The 21,726-nt window shown below is 42.6% G+C and overlaps 1 protein-coding gene across 4 annotated transcripts in view; it reads right to left on the bottom strand.

Moving 5' to 3' along the window:
• Nucleotides 1-15,487: 15,487 nt before the first annotated feature.
• The window catches only part of DCX (doublecortin), a 119,569-nt gene continuing 113,330 nt past the window's right edge, over nucleotides 15,488-21,726 (bottom strand). For 2 of the 4 annotated variants that reach the window (XM_069867898.1, XM_069867900.1), the window contains exons 7-8: nucleotides 20,476-20,573; nucleotides 15,488-17,913 (exon numbers count right to left, since the gene is read on the bottom strand). In XM_069867898.1, coding sequence (XP_069723999.1) covers nucleotides 17,857-17,913; nucleotides 20,476-20,573 — 155 coding nt within the window. In that variant the 3' untranslated portion in view covers nucleotides 15,488-17,856. The remainder of the gene's footprint in view (nucleotides 17,914-20,475; nucleotides 20,574-21,726) is intronic. The other 2 variants (XM_069867899.1, XM_069867901.1) reach the window with 1 other exon arrangement.

Raw genomic sequence — 21,726 nt, 5'->3', positions numbered from 1 at the left:
TGGGTAATAGGAAAAATCGCTTTACTGAAAGGGTGGCGAAGCACTGGAACGTCTGCCCAGGGAAGTGGTGGATTCTCCATCCCTGAAGGAGCTCAAAAGAAGTGTAGATGTGGTGTTTCAGGACATGATTTAGTACATACGTTGGTATTGTGTTGATGGTTGGGCTTGAAGATCTTGGAAGTCTTCCAACCTTAACAATTCTATGAGACCCCCCATGGAGTGGCTCTTACGTTCACCTCAGCCCTGGGTACTGGCATGTACAGTGCGAGCAAGCGGCACCCAGCGGTGTTCACAAAAGAAAACGGTACAGGGGCTGGAGGAGGAGCCTGGGTCTTCTTCCACTGCTGACCATGACCATGGGTGACACTTTGCCTTCTGTGGTCCCTTGGATGAGGCAGGTTTTTCCCCAGCAGTGGCACGGCAGATGTTCTCCATGGTGTGGTGGAGCTCCCGCTGGCGGCGAGGGTGCTGTGGAAGGGCAGTGAGACAGATGTTGTTAGAGGCACCCAGGAAATATGATACGCTGCCATTCACGATTTGTGTATGCAGGTGTCAATCATGCTGAAAAACACATGGAGAGAAAACTCCCTCAGGAGCTCACAGAAGACAGGAGTTCCCTTCTCTTTGAATTGCCACTTGTATTCCAAGTGTTGTGTAAACATTAAATATTTAAAGCATTGCCTGTAGCACTCTTGTTCCTCGGTGGGATTTGGATAAAGCCATTCCTGTCTCAGGGTCATGAGAAAGCTTTCAGGCTGAACTGTTTTCCCTCTCCATCAGAGCAGCTGAGACCTCTAGGAGCAGTGCAGCTCTGAAAAAGGCTTAAATCAAAGCTTCGTTTAACATTGGGGGGAGTTGAAAGGGGATTCGGTCACGTTTGCTCTGTCACTCATGGTCTGTAGGATGTTGCTGCTGGAGGAACATCGGCTGAGCCTCTTCTGCGCTCCGGGCAAAAGGTGCAGGGCTGCACACTTCAGTTTTCCCAGTTACAGCACTTGCACTGGCAATGCTCACTGCAAATCACATCTGCTTTGGAGCGCACGAGGTTCTACCTTGGACACTTGATCACATAATGGCTTTTTTTATTTAACGAAGGTCTGTTTTCTTGCAGTTTCAGATCCCAGCTCTGCTACTGATAGTGCTGGTAATTTCTAGTGATGGTAACTCTTGGCAGCTGTTCTAGCTTCATGTGTGAAATTCTTCATACAGAGTCCAGCGTAGTGATGATCCTTCCTGCTGGCACCTGAAACCCAAAGAAACTCTAAGCCTGCTTTGGGCACCTGCCCCATGTTTTGGCTGTGGCCTTACATGAGTCTCAGGTCACACAGAAACTTGTGCCACATCAGGAGTTGAAGCCAGGTCTCCTGAGTTGTAGCCTACTGCTCTAATTACTCTTTCCCTAGTGCTATTGCCTGACATTTTTAAAAGTCAGAGCTGATCTACTTTTCTGACCAGCAGCAGAGTAACTCCAGTCGTTTAGATTTAAAGATATTAAGGACAGGGTTGTTTTTCTATATTGAAATCTGTGTCAAGGTGGGTTTTAGTTTCTGCTGTAACAGAATCAGCCGTGAGGGGGATGCTCTACTCACCCATGTGTGCCTGGGAGCCTGTTCTGCAGTGCTTTGTCGTTCCTAGCATAAGGAAGTTGTCCTTTAAAGGAGCAATCGGGAGGGCACAGGAGGACACATTTGCCCTTATCCTCAAGTTCTCCAGCACATAACTGCACCGCCTCCCATTTGGGTTCCCCTCCTCACTCAAATGACAACCTATTAATTTGCAGAGCAACTAAAGCTTGGCCTCATCTGACCGCATTTGGCTCATCTTCCTGCTGCAAGTGCACAGCAGTACATGGGTGGGCGACCTCATTTGAGAGTTGATTTCACTGTGGATCAACTGTGTTCCTCCCCTCACGTATCTCATAGTTATCTTCTTCCCTGATGAGGACTTCTTAATTAAAGCACAAACAATTTCTGAACAAAACAGCATCTTCCAAAGGTTTTGTTTCCTGGGTACAAAAATGCAGTGATCCCCAAAGGCCAGGCTGGTGATCTGCTAACTTAAAATCAAGGTTTTACTGCTGCATCCTGCTGTAGATGCTGGTTGTCTCTCTAGGCAGCGTAGCAAGAATTGTCATTTACAGGCTGATTACAGATTTGGCTGCACATACATCTTCAGTGGGAATTTTTCTGGTTATTACAGGCTGTTATACTGTGCTAATACAAGCTCAGTTGGCTTTGCTGCCTTATTTTTCAGCAAACCTGGGGCCATACATGTCAGAATGGCATCTTTGTGCCCCGAAAGAGCAATTGAGTGCCCCTGTTCCACCAGTAATTGAAAACCAGAGGAGATCATACTGCTTGTAGGAAGAAGGTCTTTCTGGCTCCTCCAGTGCTCTCTTACGAGAGCTTCGGCAGCCTTACAACAATTCTACTCTGTGTCTCGAAGGCACCGAGGTCACATGAGTGCAGTGCTGAGCTCTGCAAGGGAACCATTCTGCCTTCAGGACCCAAGCTAGTGGTGCTGCACGGCTCAGATCTTGCACTGTCGCACTCTGTGATGTTCCCAGGCTCTTCATCATGTCTGCTGCATCCGGATTTTCATAAGCTCTTAAAGCAACAGAAGATGCAGATCAGCCTCATAGGACTGATAAGGCATTGATATAATTAACGAGGTGTTTCTGGGTGTTCAGACCACTAATGTGTTTACGCAGCTCTCTGGAGCATCTCCCTGTGGTTATGAGCACTCGTATCCATTTGGACATCGCTGCTTTAGAAGGAGGAGAAACACTGACTGATACGTTGTCTAGAGAGAAGCAGCCAGCCTGCAGTGACAAGCTCCAAGAGAAACTTTTTAAATCGCAAGATTTTATGCCATAGAGTGAAAGGGTGCATCTGAGAAAGTGATCAGACTCATGAATCGTTTTCCTGGGCTGAAGAAGACCAAGGCCTGAACACAGATGCTGAACATCCTTTCCAGTGACCTAAAATCCTCCTCAGGCTCCACACACCATTAAAAGCAGTAAACCTGCTGTGAAACCTCAGTGCTGTGAGTGGCAGCCTGTGTCACCAAACTGACGTGTTGCCAGCGTCCTTTGGAAATAACTTTTTTCTCCTCAGCTCCAGCTGCCTTCCTGGCAGTCACTCTCTCATGGTGACTAGAAGAATAGAGGTTTAAACAGCTTAGTGGCACTCCCATGCCTGTATGTAGATGCTACAAGCACACTCTGAGCACTTAAATTAGAAAATGACACATGGGTGGCTGGAGCGCAGTTGTGAGAAGAAACTACTCAAGTCTTTTCCAAACAGCTGTTTGACTGCCAACACTCATTTAGGTGCAGCAACTGCGGGGAGCCCTATGCTTAAAATAAACAGGTTTCCAGCACAAGCAAGCAGTGGATTTGACTAACTTATCATCCTTTACTGACTCTCACATTTATAACCAGCTTGCATCATGTCGGTGGCCTGGCTGGTGGTGTCTGTCCTGAACAAAGCATGAGAGAAGGTGCTTCTTCGCAATGACAAATTGTACCAGTAAAACCAGCTGTAGCTGGTGGCCAAGACACTGGAGTTTGGACAGGTATCAGGCTGTGAGCACATCAGTGTCACTGTTTTCCTGATTGCTGCTTGCACTGTCCAAAGATAAACTTATTTTGCAAGATCTTGCCTGCTCTTCACCCCTAGACGCATCAGTGGAGTTTGGGGCACTCTGTGTCTTACTAGCCTATGGTATAACCCCAGAAATGAATATTTCACATTATGAACTAAAATGTTTGAATCATTTAACACGTGAACATTAGGGAGAAGCAGAGTCACAGTCAAAATGAAGCAGGATGTTTCTGGGATCTCAGGGCAAACAGATCTATGTAAAACATCGATGGGAATTTTTAAATTCAGTAGATCTACTTGTGAATAAAATGATACAGATTAAAAATTAATGATTATTATTAATTTCAGTGGCAAAGGTGTGTAAATGGTAATGAAAATCATGCTCCATAAAACATGACTCCTGCTCCCTTACATACAAACACAAACAGTTCTAGAGTTCTAGATCTTCTAGACTCTTAACACAAGGTGTCCAGTTGTTAGATGCACCATGCAGAGCCCAGGTGAGTATTGCTTATTACAAGATTTCAAATACAGGCCCCAGTGCCTACAATACCAAGTCACTGGAGTTCTCATTTATTTTGAGGGCTTTAAAATGAAACCTTTTTGATTTGGTGCTTTCCTTTTTAAAAAACCCAACTGAACAGCTCTACTAGGAATCTTTTTCCATTGGATGTCAGGGCAGCTGCAGCTGTTTGCAGATGTGCAGGGCTGGCATTATGCTAAAGGCAATACTTGCACGGAAAACTATACCATGGAAGCTCAGGTGAATCTGAGAAAAGCTGGGGTGGAGGAACAGATGGCTGCAGTGGAGAACAAGGGACAGAGCTCAGATGGTAGGAGACACCATGTAAATGATCTAGATTTGTTGACACTTAAAGGTGTTGTATTTACAGAAAAGATAAGATTAAACATCCATCCAGAAACCCTGAGCCATAGAAGCAATGCCACACTTCAGCATCTCACAGAGATAAGCTGATGGAGCCCAGTAAATGTCCTATTACAGATAGATCTGGCTGCCATGATTTGGGCTGCAATTCAAAGGCAGCAACCACAGAAAACTTGGATCATTTGCAGCTGACAAGCCTGACAGGCAAAAAGTACGTTTTCTTTGACTGGAGACAGATGGTACAAGCAGGCAATGGCCGAGCATCGAGTACTGGCAATTCGGTCAGGAGACCAGTCAAAGGTTTTCTATCCAGACCAAAACACTCACCCCAGTTCAAACAAATAGGGTCAATGTGCTTCAACCTGGAGCTTTCAGAAACAAGAACTGTTCTGCTATTCTGGTGAAACAATATATTCAGGGACACCTGATGTGCATTTCTGTACAAATCCAGGCTGACGTGGCAGGAAGGCTGGACTTTGGAGACTGAATTTTGTTCTCATTTGCATGAGTAATTTAGTACGTGTCAGTGGGGTCCGTGCTAAGACAGGAGTGTCGTTTCACCTGGTTTGCAGTGCTGGTTGGTGCCACACCATCACCATCTAGGTTTGCTCTTACCACTCTCTAGAGTCCCTGGAATAGCTGCGATAGATGCACACAGCAGGCTGAGGGTTTTAAATCTGCCATTTTCAGAACATTTTGCACAGGCAAGAGCTCTGCTTCTTATTGACCTCATCTAATATGAGCCCCTAGAACAGACACCAATATTCTTTGTTTGCTCCTGGGGTGCATAAAGACACAAGCAGAATATTTTCTAAAGTACTCGTTCTGCTTTTCTCATAACATTTGCTTCACTTTCAGCTCATGCACATTCAGATAAAGGCTGTTCTGAGGGTGTTTTTTCTTCTACTGGTTTTGTCCTGGGAACTGCAATTTTTTTGGTGTGGTCTTTCACTGCAAACAGAACCAGACTGTATGTGCTGCTTTTGGCCTGCCAAGCACAGCACGATAATCACAAGTGGATGCCAGTAACTGACCAAGCAGGATGATGTGATGGTAGCCCCGATCCTGTCTGCCAGTTTGCACAGCATCTCCTCTGCAGCTAGAGAGCAAAGAGCACAGCCCTCTCTGGGCTGACATGCAGTGACTACAGGAGAAAAATGGATAAAAAGCTCCATCCGAGCCCAAAACACTAGGAAGAATCTGAGCTCTTCCACGGCAGCCCGGGTTACAGCTGGGTTTGCCAAAGCTGCCTTACCACATTTGCTTTTAATTCTGCAGATGCGAAGCAGAAACAAACAGCAAAGTGGTTTGTGCTATATAATTAAATGAGGAGGTCTAAGCCTTTGGAACATTTTTCAGGGCTTATAAGGAAGAGTGGTATTGTCTTTATTGTGGCTTTGACAAGGTTGCTGTGAAAGAAGAACTTGGACCTCTTTCAGGCCTGTGTGGGAAGGCAGGACAAACACAGCATATCTCTCAAATCTCACTCAGCATCCCAAAGATAACATGAGACCAAACAGACCTTGCCCAGGCTCTGGATGCCAAGGCAGAGTTCTCATGAGGGGCAGATCTTTCCATTTTGAATCCACATTTTTGCTGCATGTAGAGCAAGAGCTGCCCTCACCTCACCCTGTCTCCTATAGCAGAACCCACACTGAGCTCATCCCTTTAGTCAAGAAGATGGGTCTTGGACAGGTTGGGCTGTTTAAGTCAGGCAGATGTGGCCCTTAATTAATTCCAGGCCATCAAATTGCTTCCCCAGTCTTTCTTCTGCATTTGTACAAGGGAAAATTGATGAATCAAAATGAACAATTACTGCTATAACTCACAAGTCATAGTCAACATGCAACTTGCCAAATAAAAGCATCAGAAAGGGTTTTTATCGGCCTAAATATTGAAACCAAATTTTATTTTTTGAAAATGACATTACACACATCTTGCAAATGTACATTTAGATGAGAAAACAATAAGTAACAAATATTGAGAGCAAAGCTATAAAGTGGACAGGTTCTCTGCTGCATGGCATTGAATTACAGGAATACTCAGACCTGGGATGGTTTTTACAAGTAGTAAAAACAGTTCACAACACTTCACGAAAATGGATTTTTTTTTTTTCTAGAAAGTCAGATCATCTAACAAAAGGAAATTCTTCTAAGGGAGAAGAGGCATGAGGGATAGATATGTGGGTCTAGGTACATTTTGTCGGCTTGTGGCAGGTTTTTGGGTGGAGGGGGCGTTTAAGTCCATTTCTTACAAAATCCATCTTTGCGAGTGGCCCCCTCTTTTCCAAGACTTGGACTGTTTTCTGTCCTCCATTGCCAACAGAACCACAGCTATTAAAGAATCAGCCCTGCATATTCAGCTCAGAGCCTGGGAGTGTGGAGAAGGAGTTGTCTACAACATCCCTAACAACATAACTCGTATATACCATCCCCTGACCCCCTCCCGCTGTGTATCCAGGAAAAATAAAAAAGTGTGTGCAAACTCCGCAAATCAGGGGCCGTGGGACTTGTCCCATGTAAAACAACCAGGTGTGGGAGCCACGGCCAATACACCACGTGCCACATGCCTCAGCTGCAATGGATCAGCAAGATCTCATCCTTTACCAGTGACGCGAACTTCCAAAGATTTAACTTGTTCTCCAGTTCAAGCAGAGGCATCAGGTGACTGATCTCCATCTGTTTTACCTTGAAAGTTAGAGTCTAATCAAAGTGCCAAGGCAAGGCGCTGTGAGAAAAGTTCCCCAAGAGAAACTGTTGAGAACTGCTTTTCAAACCTCGTTGTAAATCATTTTATTTATGCCCAAATCTGTACTTTACAACCACGAGAGAGACAAAGACAGAATAAGAGAGAGGGAGAGAGAGAGAATCTTTCCAAGAGGAAAGGAGGAGCTAATTAAGGAAAGAGAGGTACAGGACCATGCATTTACTCTCAAAAGCTTGTTCACGAGCAAGCTAACATTTCTAACACTACAATCACTCATCTACATCTGTTTGCTAAGTAACTGAGTTCTACCTACAACTAGGGAGCGGAAGGGTTGTTTTTATTTTCTTTTCTTCCCCCTCCCTTTAAAACGTCAATAAAAATGTTTTCTGTACAAGTTGAATGGCACAAAAGGTGGTTAAAATGCTAATAACTCACCACGAATGGAGAATGCAAAATTAGTTCAAAACATGCATGGACTGTGTACAGGTAAGCAAGGAATCATTGGCATAAAGCTGCAATATATTACAAGATGATACAGTTGAGATCTTTTGGAATAACCTCTGCTTGTTCTGTCCCTTTAAGAGAACTTCACTAAAAATTCAGCGTAAAGGGAACCCAAGGAATATACCCAAGCAGAAAGTTAACTATGGGTAACGTTATTTGTCTGAAGAGAAAAGCATTTTCCCTCCCCTTTCACGTGGTCCCCCAAGGTACAAAAGTCAAGGTGATTAGCATTGCTGCAGACTTGCCAAAAAGAAAGGTTAGATAGATCTGTTTTAGGAGAACAAAAGCACCATTTAAATTAATAGCTCTTTGTACAACGTCATTAGTTAAATACCTTATTATTTAAACAAACCTGAACTGAAATTCACTAATCCCAACAAAATAACACCTGATCCCTTACCACCCATGTGTCCTCCAAGGTTATGTACACAGAGTTTAAAGTATACCAGCTAAACTTTAAACCCAGCTGCCCCTCCAACCCCCACCCACTGAACGACAATAGAAAATACATCATGGCCTCTTAGTTATATTATATTGCAGCTTTGTCATTAATGATGAAATCATACAAACTCAATGAATGACCTAAGACAGTAATCAGGTTCCAGTTCAGCTGCACATCTCCCTCCCCTAACACAACTTGCCGGCAGATTTGCAGCTCAGAGCGAGCTGCAGAGCTCAGGGCTGTGAGCGAAGGCAGTTCATGCTCTTCAGAGAAGGGTGGCTTAAAGAACTCGTGCTTACGTGATGAGAGCTGCTAACCCTAGCTTGTGATTATATTTGTGATTAAGAAAATAGGTAAAGGCTAGTAACAGCACAGTCAGCAAGCTGATACTCCTCTCCTGTTCTTCTAGACTAGACAGTGTCATACAATACAGAATATCACGGAGGGGAACGTGTCATCCTTTCAGAGCATAAAAGATTGGGCAAGGCAGGTTTCTTCTTTCTAAAAGACCCTGGGTATCTTCTGAACTGATAACCATAGCTGTACTAGTACTGCCACAGTGCTTGGATCACACATCATTTAAATAAGAAGCAAACTAACAACAATTTTACATGACAGAATTCAGCATGTAATTATTACTCACAGGCTTCCTTGTTCCTACATTCAATACTTCTGCTTCACCTTATCTATGAACACCAATTAGCAGTGCAATTAATTCCCTAGACATTCTTCTTTTTAAGGAGATGCGTCATTAGACATCACACTAAATCCAGAAAAAGCTCTTCTGTTGTAAAGAGGGGAAAAAAACCAAAAGGACAAGAAGCCGTGTGTTCTGCAGCCCTTCAGTGATTGTGTGGTCAGCGTGAGAGGGAGACAGAACGTTTCAACTGCCACCTGCAAAGGGAAGTGAATTACAAACCCATCCATATCTGCTGTGCGATGGTTGGAAGCAGATGGAGAAAAGCAGCCACGCTGGAATTAAAAAAAAAATAAAATACACCCCCCCAAAACATAAATCCCCCAAAAACATTAAATGTTTCACAGGGATTCTCTGAAGGTAAAATTTTTCATTTCAAGAACTGGGCCTGAACCCCAGCTCGGGGTCCATTCAGTCCATTACAGACATTTCCTAAGTTTGACTCTGCTCACGGGGTTCTCAGAAACTCGGGAGTTCAGAACCAGGGTTTGGTTCAGGTCCACCCTGACCAAGTGTCACCCATGTGTTTCATTCTGACTGCACGTGCCAGGTGAATCACTTTGCTCTGCAACAACCTCACTGTTCAAATGTGACTCAAATTAACCTTGATTTCCTGTATATAAACTGTTGCAAATGGATATGGAAGAACGAGCTTGGAAAAAGAAAAATCAAAAGCAGCCTTGATTTTAGACAAGTCACCCAAAATGAATGGAACCTTCCTCTGTATGTTCCGGGACATTTGGTAATATTTTTCTCTAAAAAACAAGCCAACTATAAATCTCTGTTCTGCTTGGTACTCGCTGGGCCTAGAGTAGAAAAATACTGGAAGAAATAGAAATGCTGTTTCTAATTCCATAAACCTGCTGGGCTCAGGGCATGTCTATTCATAGACTGAAGTGAGAGTAAAGTGAGATAAAGCCAAGACTCTTTAGAATCTGAAAATATAGAAGAGACCCTGATTTTTCAAAGGTTCCTTGTTTAATTTTCAATTTTGAAAGTTTTAAGATATTTCAACAAACTACTTCAGCTTTATCATTAATTCTAATAAAACTATACAAACCATCTCCCGTATATCACTTGCTATTAGAGGTTCATACAAGAGATCACCTTGCACCTGGGGTCGATGAGGTTTTCTCTGCAAAATCTGCAGCTGCCACCCAGGAAACTAAACCTGCACTTAAGTAATCTTTCCCACAAGAATTATTGACAGCAATCAAGCTTTGAAATGGGAGACCAAGATTGGACCAAATGGATTTAGCTCCCTTAATTACACAGGAGCTTCTGCCTGTTTAAAGCAGTAGAGAATTAGGTGTATTGGATTTCACTTGTGTTACATTGAGCGTCTGAGGACCTATAGAAACAGAGATGCAATGTTTATGCAAAAAAAAGAAAACAATACCGAGACTAAAGAGCAAAAAATTGTGTTCAGATAAGCCAGTTGATTTGCCTTTTAGGAATAAATTCACAAGCACTGCATCCAACTGAATTTAAAAAAAAGATTTCATGAGAAAACTGGCGTTAAAACACACATCCCCTTGCGCAGCACAGACTCCCATTGATTTATTGAATGCAGCAGCTCTCACGTTCGCGGTAAGGCATATCCTGGACAAGATCACCATCAGCCTTTCTGCTTGCGCAGCACATCAAAGTAACCCCCTCCAAGAGCCCGTCTTGGCTTTTCACCCTGGTGCAAGCAGGTTGCTAGTTTATCCAGAGTTTGCCGACAGTAAAACAGGGACAGAGAAGGAACTTCAAACCATCTTCTCCTGCCTGTGGCCAAGTGTGACCTTATTTCTGCCATGGAGAGTGGGACACACACTGTGGCAGCAGAGCGCCTGCATCCAGGCTGAGATGCCCGCAGGGGCAACAACTCTCAACATGCAGCCAAGAACCCCTGCTGCTTTTCTGTCTGGAACCAAGCTGTAGATCCTCAGCAAGACCCAGCCTCTCCTTTTGTTTCTCCCTGGCTTTTGTCTTTTATTATTCCCACACATCGATGGCACTGGCATTTCCAGTGCTTGCCTCATGCTCTCTCTTCCATTTGATTTTCTGTGAACTTCAAGCTCATTTCACCACTCGCTAAATGCCTCCTAACAAATGCCCCCTACCATTCCTCTTAGAAACAAGTCTTTTTTCCCGTTGTTTCCCGTGACACTGGCCACCACGGCATCTTTCTCTAATGATGCCAACTTTCCCTTTTTCAGCTGACAGACTCTAATTACTGCAAAGATTTGTTAATTCTCTTGGGCACCTTCCTTCTTCAGTTGTATGAGTGATGAACTGCCAGGCCTAGGGAAGCTCTGAACTGGCTGGAGAGTCCCAAGTTACAGTTCATTGAGATACAGAGCAAGAGCCAGAATAGGGTAGTTCAGCTAAGTGCATTAGGCAATGAAACTGAAAAGCGACTCTTTCCCATGAAGCCATCTGGCCATGAACGCTTTCTAAACATGAAAGCTTTCAACAACAGGCCCACTGTTTTCTGATAGAAAGCCACTGAAATCATTAGACTCATTCATTGCTTACAAATACAAAGCCTACATTTTGAATAGTAATACAATTTACCCCAATATGTACACATACACGTGACAAAAAAGAGAAGCAGCAGGGGACTGTCTTCAGGCCAAAGGTGGCAACTCCAGATGAGAGAATAGGGTTGTTGGATGTAGATATGGCCTTGCTCCCAGGGCTGTTGTTGGCTCTTCCATGGGTTTGGGAGGAGCTAAGATGATGTGTCTGATGATCCTTCACCATTACAAAAATGATGAAGGATTTTTACAGCACAGTTTTGAGAGAGCCAGAGTTTCTGAAAAGTCTGGCCAAAGACAACAGACCATAGTTCGCTTCTATTAGGTTTTCAGACATCACTAAGGAACATGTACATCTTAAGAGCAAGCTCTTCTGTAGCTCTTTGTATCAGCTTATCTCGAAGTACTCTACAGATGGAGGCAAGTATTGTGATCAGCTCTTTATGCGCTGGGACACTGTGGCACAAAGAGAAATGATTTGTCCACAGTTATGCCAAAGACCAATATCTCTGAAATCCTAATGTCTCTGAAATCCCACAGCTGAATCCACTAGATTTGATTCTCATATGCTCAGAAGCTCATCTATTGGTCAAAAATTGTTTATAAAAGGTTAAAACCACAAGCACCAGAGTGTGACCCCAAAGCTCTGCATTTTTACCTCACACCCTGCCCTACAAGTGAGATTCTGACAGAACAGCTATACAATGGCACTGCTGAAAAAAAGCCTTTTCTACCACCCACTCACCATCTCTGACCATCTCCCCTCTCCCTATTAAAACATGTTTTTTCATCAGCTTGGCCCCAGACCTTCAGACAAACATCAAATGACTAATTCTGTTCCAGAGGAAGCAACACAAAACAAAAAGAAGGGTTTATACACGTTGCTGGCCCCAGCCTTTTCCCTGGAAGCACCTAGAATGAGAGACACCAGATCTCAAGTCAGCAGCAAAGGAGGAAGGTGAAAAACATCTGAAAAACAGAATCAATAAGCAATACAGCAGAACCCAGCCAGGCTTGCTCCACAATCAGTGAGCAGTGACTGCACTGCGAGACACAAGACTCATCTTTAACATTTCTGCGATACCATGGTGAAGCCTGCACAGATTCACACAGAGGCATTGGCCAGAAGAAATCAGTGATTCTGAAGACAGTAATTTTGTTGGGCAGCAATTAAAGTCTTAACCTTCTTGGTCTCATTACACCAAGATGGTGTTTTAGCTGGATCTCTTCTAGGTACCTTATGAAGAACTTATCCTGTTGCATGGACTTACTTCACTCTATCTAGATAGACAGAAAAAGACCTTCATCTTGTGCCTTCCACTTGTTTCTACAAAGAGCCTCACCAGTCTCAAATACTGTTCCATCCTGCTTCCACCAGCAAACGGAAAAATAACTTGTAGTCTAAATCACCACTAGATAAAAAGCTGGTTTGTTCTGTTTTGGTCATGATCAGCACCTCATGTGTGGTAAACACACCTCTACATAGCCTTTCCCTGGTTTTGGATTGTCTTAGCTTGAGGAGACACTTTCTGGACTAATTTTATACCTACTTGGCTAGTTTTTCTCCCTTTCTCTAAAATGATACTGCCTCGGCTATAGTAAACGTCAACTCTCCAATTGCCTGAATGGATGTGGGGTACCACTGAAGTCAATGAGAAAATACACTCATGTGCTCTCATTGCCACACAGCAGTCTCATACTGTGAAATCCACACCGTGCCCCTGCAGAGAGGATGCAGCTTCCAGGGATGGCTGTCACTGGAACATCTCTGTAGGGACTCAGTGTGGTGTTACAGAGCAATTCCACAAAGTACTCTGTGAAGCAGCAAGAAGACCAGCACTGGCCTCAAAGGCATGAAAAAGCAAACACAAGGTATCCTTGAAAATGCTATCAGTACCCATGTGGATAAGGAGAAACTAACACTTTTATGCCATTATTTCCAATTAAAAATGCCTGAGTGTAATATTGTTCTGCTGTCTGCCAGAGTTTTTGGTCCTACCTCCCATTTCCCATTCAAAAGTACTGTTAGGCAAATGAGAGGGAAGTCACAGCTAGGCTGCATGTGTGATTTTTTGCATGCGTACATGGGCATTATGGTTGGACTTGATGATCCGGTGGGTCTCTTCCAACCTGGTTATTCTATGATTAGCTAAATATGAGAGTATGTAGTTGTCTAAGCAGAATTATTTTTCTGTTGTCTATGATAACACAATTAGTGTTTCTGGCTCCTGAGAAGATTGTAAATAACGTGCAGATACAGGAAACAGACAATGGTAGGGAAAAGCTATTTCCATCTCCCACTGCAGAGTGAACTGAGGTAAAATCCCATTACCAAAGCCTTTCAAACTTACTTCAAGGTGTAGAGTCTTGCTGTTACGCTGGTGGGACTGAACTAGCTCCAACCTTATACCAGATGAGGCTTTGACCCAGAAACTTCAGGATTATAAATGCTTTACAAGTGAAAAAAATCCTAAGGCTGAAGATTTTGCTGCAATGCCCTGATCTACAGTCAAGACCATCACTGGAATGTATGAATGCTGAATACATCAGTCTACGCTTACAGGATCGCTCTAATTCCTTCCTAATGATTGTGTGTCTGAAACAGGTATTTTGCTGTATATGTGAATTATACTGGATACTGAATAAAGGCAGATTTCAAAGAGTCAAAGCCCTGTTACTTTAAGAGTCTCTAATTTGTTTTTAAATGCTGTATTGTTTTAAAGCAATATATTTTAAGTGATTCAATTAGTCTCTAGAAACACTAAAGGCAACCTCATAAGGGAAATTAGACAGGGGTTTTATAGCAGAATTAATATGGCAAATCCTCATATCCTGTGGAGTTTTATGTGCTGCAAAGGTAGAAAAACATATAAAAGGTAAACTCTTGAGTATATGGTGGAATTACTGCCATCTGTGCCAGGATCTCATAGGATCTGGGATTATAATAGTATATTGAATGTAATTACTAATTCGTTCCAATTCAGGAAAGCTCTCTGACCAAACTCAAGCTTCTCTCTCATGAAGAATCAACAGGAGTAAAGCATGTGCTAAAATTTCAGCATGTCTTTATTTAAGTTCCTTCCTGAATCAAGGCTCTCCTTGTTTTTAAATAACTAAGGTACGATACCTGTGCATTGTTTCTCTTTGTATTCAAATCTACATCAGAGATCTTACAAAGCCCAAAAGAACTAGTTTTGAATGTAGGTAACATTCCACATGCATTTCTGTACAAGAACTCATGCAATATTGGCATTACTACAGACTCAACTACATGTTACAGCTGAAATGCTCACTGACTTCTCTTACTTCCCAGGCATTTCCACCTAGAAAACTGCCTTTTAAAACTTGGGAGTTTGACCTCATACCCTGTTTTCTTTGTAGCTTCTACCGGTTTGAATGGCTATTTTTCCCACTGAGCAATTTTTTTTCCTTCTTTTAAGCCTTTTCAAGGTCCCCCTAATGCCCTGAAGGAACTGTTGGGCTCAGCCCGACCCCAGGATGATCCTCGTAAAAACAAACTCTGCTCCCACGGGAGCACTTGCAGGATCAAGTTTTAGATACATCAATAAGTGCGGCTCAGGAAAAAGGCCTCAGTGATTCTTAAGCACACTCCGTCAGGAAGAGCATCTTCAAATAACTAAACACCACTTGCAGCAGGAAGGAAAGGAAACGCTTCTCAACAGCTGCCTCAACAACCACCCATCCAAAGGTTCATTCACCCCTTGGGATCCTGCTTTATCTTATACAAGCTGAACTCACAGATACTGGATGAAAGCACATCTCAGACACCGTTCCTACTGCCATCAGCTCTAGCAGTTCAGTCTGCTTACAGATATCAAAGGTTTAGGCTTTCCTGATGGATCTGTGGTGAGATTCCTGCAATGAATAATAAGGGAACCTAGATGTGATTTCATGGCTGATCTCTTGGTTTATCAGAGACTTAGAGGAAAGGTGGCAGGACACGCTAACCCTGACTATGACAGGAATGGCCTGTGTCACTTAAGTGACAACACATTTGAAAGGAGTCCAAGTCCATCACCTCTAACTGTCAATAGCTGCACCCTACTAGTCAGGGTCCCTGGAAAGGCAGAGGCTTGAGGAAGGACTCTGAAATTTCCACTAAAGCTTTTACTAAGACAAAAGCTCTGATGAACAATATTGGTAGCATAACCATTGCCTTTGACACCCTTAGGCTTAAAAAGTCGTATTTTTTCATGACCAGTGTCTGCAGTAGCACCCCCAGCATTAAACAGCCAAAAATTAGCACCCATAACCAAATCTGCACCTGGAATACGTCAGCACCTCCTGTTAGAGGATCTGAAAGCACTTCACAAATGTTAACTAGCATTTGGCCTCACAACCCCCAGTGAGGTAGAACAGTATTGTCCCTGCAGGGACACATAGACAGATTGAGGCACAGGGTTACTAAGAGACCTGCTCCCATTCCGACACTAAATTTAGCAATGCCAAGGGCTGAATGAAGGTGTCCTGACTACTGCACCTATGCTTTGTCCACACTGCCATCCTTCCCCCCATAAACCTTCAACATGAGCCCTTAGCCTTTGAACTAAAACCAGGATTCTATATACAATAGGAGAAATGATCATTTAGCGGTCACGTAGTCAGAGAGTTATTCAATTAAATCAAGTTATCTGTAAGAACAAATTATTTCTCATGCAAAACTCTGGGTGTAAATGATCATGCACTAAGACCACCAGGTGCAAATTTGGTGCACGATAACACTGACCCCTTGATAATTCCCAATCCTGCCCTCTCTCAGATTTTTAAGTTGCATTACATGTATCATCACATGAACCTCTAAGGATGCAGCCTGCACGGATCGTTTTGTACCAGCAATGCAAGCAAACAAAATGCGGAGTGGCTTTGGGAACAGCCCAGCATTTATGGAGCATCAAACATCACAACGTTAGAATTCATTCTAATCACAAGGGTTTGCAAGGGAATAGGCGTATATGTTGAAAGAAAGGCAAAGAGAGCAACAAAGATTGATTTGATTGCATGGAATTCATTTAGGTAAAGTTCTGCACTAATCCATTTCATCGAAAGCTTATTCCATGAGAAAGGAAGGCAATGCCAGCCAGCCTATGACAAAGCTTCAGCGTAGTAAAAACCACCAGCCCTGCGTGAATAGATGAACTTTGCATTCCGTAGGAGTCATTACTGATTAATAAAAGCAAAAGTATTCTCTAAAGAGCTTGTTTGTTCTCGTCAGAAAGAAGAGTTTCTTAAAATACAGCTTTCTGAACACCACAAAATTCCATTTGTTATACAAGTAGAGAATCTGGCCGTAGTTAGGAATATTGAAGTGTAAAAAACCAAATACGTAGTCTTAAACATTACAAAAACTATCAAAACATTCAATACTTTGAACTGACCTTTCCCCCCCGACATGTGTCTGTTTTGGCAGTGATGACAAGATTTCTAAACTGAGTTGTTGTTATTACTGTTCTGCAGTTGTTGGTTTTTTTGTAGTTTTTCTGAATGTGTTTTTTAAACAAAAGAAAATTACCAGCTTTTATAAAAAACAAGGAGCTTGAATCCTTACTCCCGAAACACAGATACAAGGTTTTCCTTTATAAAAGTGTATTGACTTTTTTTGCTATAAAAAGTGACCTATAGTGTGTCAAACCTGAAAACAAATTTTCACAGTGTTTTCAGTGTTGGCTGCTCACAAGGCATTCCTGTTAGAGATAGAGAGATACCATAGGGTAGATATAAACATTTGTTACCAGCTAGCAGTATCTTGGGATTATACATGAAAGATGTTCCACTCCAGATAACTCAGCTGACTTACTTTTTTTTTGCTTAATCATTTAAAAAAATAAAAAAAAAATCCAAATATTTGAATCACTCTGGTACTAACCTTACTGAGCATCTTATGCAGTCGTTCTAAATCTCATCCAAGCTTCTGCTGGTGTATTAAGCATGAACCAGTAAGTGTTTCTGTTCCTGCTCTCTCCAACAATAAAACCAATACTACTTAGCATGCAGGTGCTAAAATCAGGGCTGCAAATGAGGAGCAGGCGTGCTGGCAAACTTGGCAGCTTGGACAGGTGGAGAATATCATGCTCTCCTTGAGCTTGCAAATTGGTCAGCAAGCAATCCCTTTGCACACTTTTGGGGGAGCTACTGTACTGTACTATCACTTGGAAAATTACAGAGTTGCAGCAGAACAAGAAATAATAGAAGAAAATGGGAAATGCACAGGATTATTGGCACATTGGCCCCAAATTGCTCACAATGTCCATTTTGCATCCCTGTAGCTTAGAAGAATGGTATCCCTCTATCTCTATAGACTGGTAGGTGTTAATTTGTGACACAGAGGATAAATCACAGAAAAAAAATGACATATAACTGTGTGTCCTTTGTCTGATTTGAAAGCACCAGTCACCTATCTGCGTATTTTGGCAGAAGTACTCTACTGTATCTTAAACGTAGCTTGCAATATGGACATTTAGCTTCGTGTCGCTTTACATGGAATCTCCAAGGGAGTCAGAATCATCCAAAGACAGAGGCAGATACAAGTCCTGTAGGAAGAAAGAAGGAAATGTTAACTCACACACTCAGTTTCCACCTTTGATCATGCATAAGGAAGGAGCTGAATGGTCCAGTTCTGTGCAGTTCATAGGGACAAGGTGGAAGTGTCATTTGCTGGTTACTGGAAGGGCTGACCAGGGTTACTAAAGTTTTCTGGGTAGTTCAAGGCTAAAATCAAGGCAGGTTACTTGCACAGTGGAGCGAGAGAATCTTGGTATGAGCAGTTAACTGTTCAGTTATAAGTTTGAGAAATACTTTTTTATTGCTTCTGGGTCAATGTATCCACACATGCATGAAAGAGGATGACCTTTCCTTAAACAGGTCCTTAAACAGAACCTAAGTCCACAATGGTCTTACCTTGATTTGACAGCTACACTTAGGACAAATGTCTAGGAAAAATGCACATTCTATGATTAGAAGGGCTAAAAAAATAATCCCAAGTTTATTACTTTGATCACATGCTGAATGCAAAGCTTTTCCAGGGTTCATCTCTGCAGTAACTGTCTTATTCTGCTTCCTTAAAGTTCTGCACAGAACTAGATACACAAACCAGCTCAAGGACTAACACTCGCCTTGGACCTTTTTGAACTCTAACCCAGACACAGGTAATAATTGTGAGCAATACAAAATAAAACCCAAATGCACAGAAAGGAAATTCTGTAGGATATAAGAAGAGGTAGAATAGGACTTTGTGGTGAACTCAACCTAAGCATTTATCATTTCAGCTTTAGCGGAAAAAAAGTAAAGCGATTTCATCATAAGCAGGAAATTGCTCCTGGGAGAGAGACAATGATGCATGAATATTCTGCTAACCTAAAATGCTACGTTCATGTCTGCTGATTGGCTGAAGGTAGTGGAGAAGCTCACAGATGGATTGGCTTTGCCCTCAGCAGTCACCATCTATTAGAAATGTTCTAGGGGCTTCACTGGAAAGGTCATAAATCAGCCAGCTGAAAGCATACATAAAACATTAAAGAAGGTGAGTTTTACTTGTCTTGACCAGGAAGCAAATCCTCATCTCCAAAGTTGTAAATGAGATAGTGTCTGGGAAGCACTTTAGGTCCTTGATGGCTGACATAAAGCGTGCAGTTTACAGCATTACTTTTGGTGAAATACACACAAGCAATCGTTGAATTCAGACTATGGGCCAGGTCCTGTTCTCAGTCATAAATTAATAATAAATCTGGACCCATTGTGTTAAAATTGGTGCATTTCATCAGATGTAGATTGAGCAGCTGAGATCAGAGTGAAATCCTGAGGAAAACATAGATTTCCTTTGGATCCAGCTATGCTTTTGTTAAATAAAGACAAATGAAGTTGTGTAACTACAGCCTCTCCACGTGTTGGGAATATTTTACAGATCTGACTTTTGAGAAGCCAAAAGTCCATCCCAGGCTCCCCCAGTACCATCCAACCCCATGTCCAAATGTCTGTGATCTAAAATCTTACATAATACAAAGCCTGTTGGACTTTTGGGGATTCTTCCCCTTGACTTCTCTGTACTGTGTTCCAGCATCATAACTGGAGTCCAGCTGCTGCTACCTCTCCTCACATTCAGAAAATACATAATCCCAAAACAAAATGGGTTCAACCCATGAAATCCAGGCTACAGTGGATGTGGCTGGCTGACTGCAAAACCTCACCACTATTAGAGGTTTTTAATTACTGTTCCAGAATTTCAAGTCAATGATTCCAAAGTTATACTCAGGCTGAGAGGTACGCTCTGGTTACTAAAGAGAAATCCCATGGGCCTCCTCTCACACCAACATGTGTCCAAGTTCCAATTTATGCATGAAGAAAATACTGTTAGGAGCAACACTGTGGCTATTCCAGAAATAAGAAAGCCCATGGAAATGACAATCTGGGCTCAGGAGAATGGCACTGAATAATAGGAACATAAAAAGCTGTGGCTGTTGCTATACCTTTTAAATAAATCAATGCATGAATTATCTATGAGCCAGAACCTCTGCTACGATTCCACGCTACCTGTTAAGACACCCTGTTTGTTACCTGGGAAAACAGCTACTGTACCAGAACACAATTACTACATCAGCTGTAAAAAAAAAAAAAGTCACTTATTTCCTGTAAAACACAGTGTGACCTTAAATAATTAAGAAAAAAATTCTCAAGAAGCACCATTACAGTCATGTCTTAGAGCTCCAGTAACATTTGCATTTCTTCTGCTGCTTAATGTACCAGATTTGCCAACACTTCCAGCTTTTCAAGAGCAGAGGATTTATAGAAAGAACACATCCATCAATAACTTGTGAACTGTTTCAAACAGTGAAACAAGCTCAGGGTTAAGTTATCTCTTCTGACCCATGTGGATGATCTCCAGCACACATTAATAACTCCGATGAAAGAAACAAGCCAATGATGTGTTGTTCATCATCTTGCTAGGGCCCAAAGTGACAACCCTTTCAGCAGGTCAAGTTCTCCACTGTTTCAACAGAAGGAACTGTGCTTCCAGAGAATATGGCCAGGACTTAAATGTTGTATGAATTTAAGTAGACTAAGGAAGAAACAGATGTAGTAAGGTATAAGAAACGTAATACCTTGTGCTTACGGAGGCTCCCTGGGCTGGTAGGTGTGGAGATCGGGGACTGCTTTGATTTGGGTGTAGACAGCTGACTGCTTGAGGTCCCATTTGCTGTCAGAAAAGAAGACAGAAGCTAGCAGTCAGACAAGCAAGAGGAAGATCTTCTTTCTCCATTGGGGAGATGGAAGGTATCCAAACATTTAACACAGAAACAACATAGTTTATTCATGTTAGGCAGGAGCAAAAAAACAAGCAAACAGCGAGGCTATTCACTCAACTTAAGGCTTTCAGCTGTTCAGGATAACAGACCGCAAAATGCGCTGAAATACAAAATATATCGAAGGAGCAATATTTTACACTATAAATATTGACCAAATTGATCCAAGATATACATCCCCAGAAAAACAGAAAGACAATTTCTGCATTCTCGAACAGTTTAAAACAATTGAAACTACGTGGCATTTAACAGTGTTGTGTGGAAACAAGAGGCTGCAGATACCCTGGATCCTACACAAGAAATATTAGATGTTAAATATACACATTACAAATTAGACAAGCAGCTGCCTGGAACGCCCTGGATGTCATTAGTTGTGGCTGTGATTAAATGACCAAAAGAGCCCTTCTGAAGCCCTGGTGTAAGCACAGGGTGGCATATCCCTGTTCACCTCTCCAGGAAGAGGCCAGAGCTGGCCCTGCTGTTCCTCTGCTATGAGCATGGTCCATCAGGGGAGGAACAGGAGAATCCCATCAAGCAATGATCCTCTTGCAAGATCAAAATCTGGCCTTTTGGGTTGTTTCATTTGTTCATGTTGCTTTGAAGAAAACATTGTTACTCTCCATTAAAAAACATGATTAATTTAAACCAAACGGCTTTTGGAAGGGTTGTTCATTGAGGCCTTCACAGACCCAGCTTTTAAAGTGAAGGGCCCCAGGTCTGTGTCAGGGCAAGCTAGTACGCATTTATTGGACTAACCGTGAATCAAATTAGATAGCATATTATGCAGAAAAAAATGAAGGAAACAAAATGGAATCATAGAATCACAGAAGAGTTTGGGTTGGAAGGGACCTTAAAACCCATCCAGTGCCACCCCCTGCCATGGGCAGGGACACCTCCCACTGGATCAGGTGCCCAAGGCCCATCCAACCTGGCCTTGCACACCTCCAGGGATGGGGCAGCCACAGCTTCCCTGGGCAACCTGGGCCAGGGCCTCCCCACCATCATAGCCAAGAAATTCTTCCTTATGTCCAGTCTAAACCTGCCCCT

This window comes from Phaenicophaeus curvirostris, chromosome 13 (genome assembly GCF_032191515.1).
Source record: "Phaenicophaeus curvirostris isolate KB17595 chromosome 13, BPBGC_Pcur_1.0, whole genome shotgun sequence".
In the NCBI taxonomy this organism is placed as follows: domain Eukaryota; kingdom Metazoa; phylum Chordata; class Aves; order Cuculiformes; family Cuculidae; genus Phaenicophaeus; species Phaenicophaeus curvirostris.
This window is presented reverse-complemented; position numbering and strand designations above follow the sequence as displayed.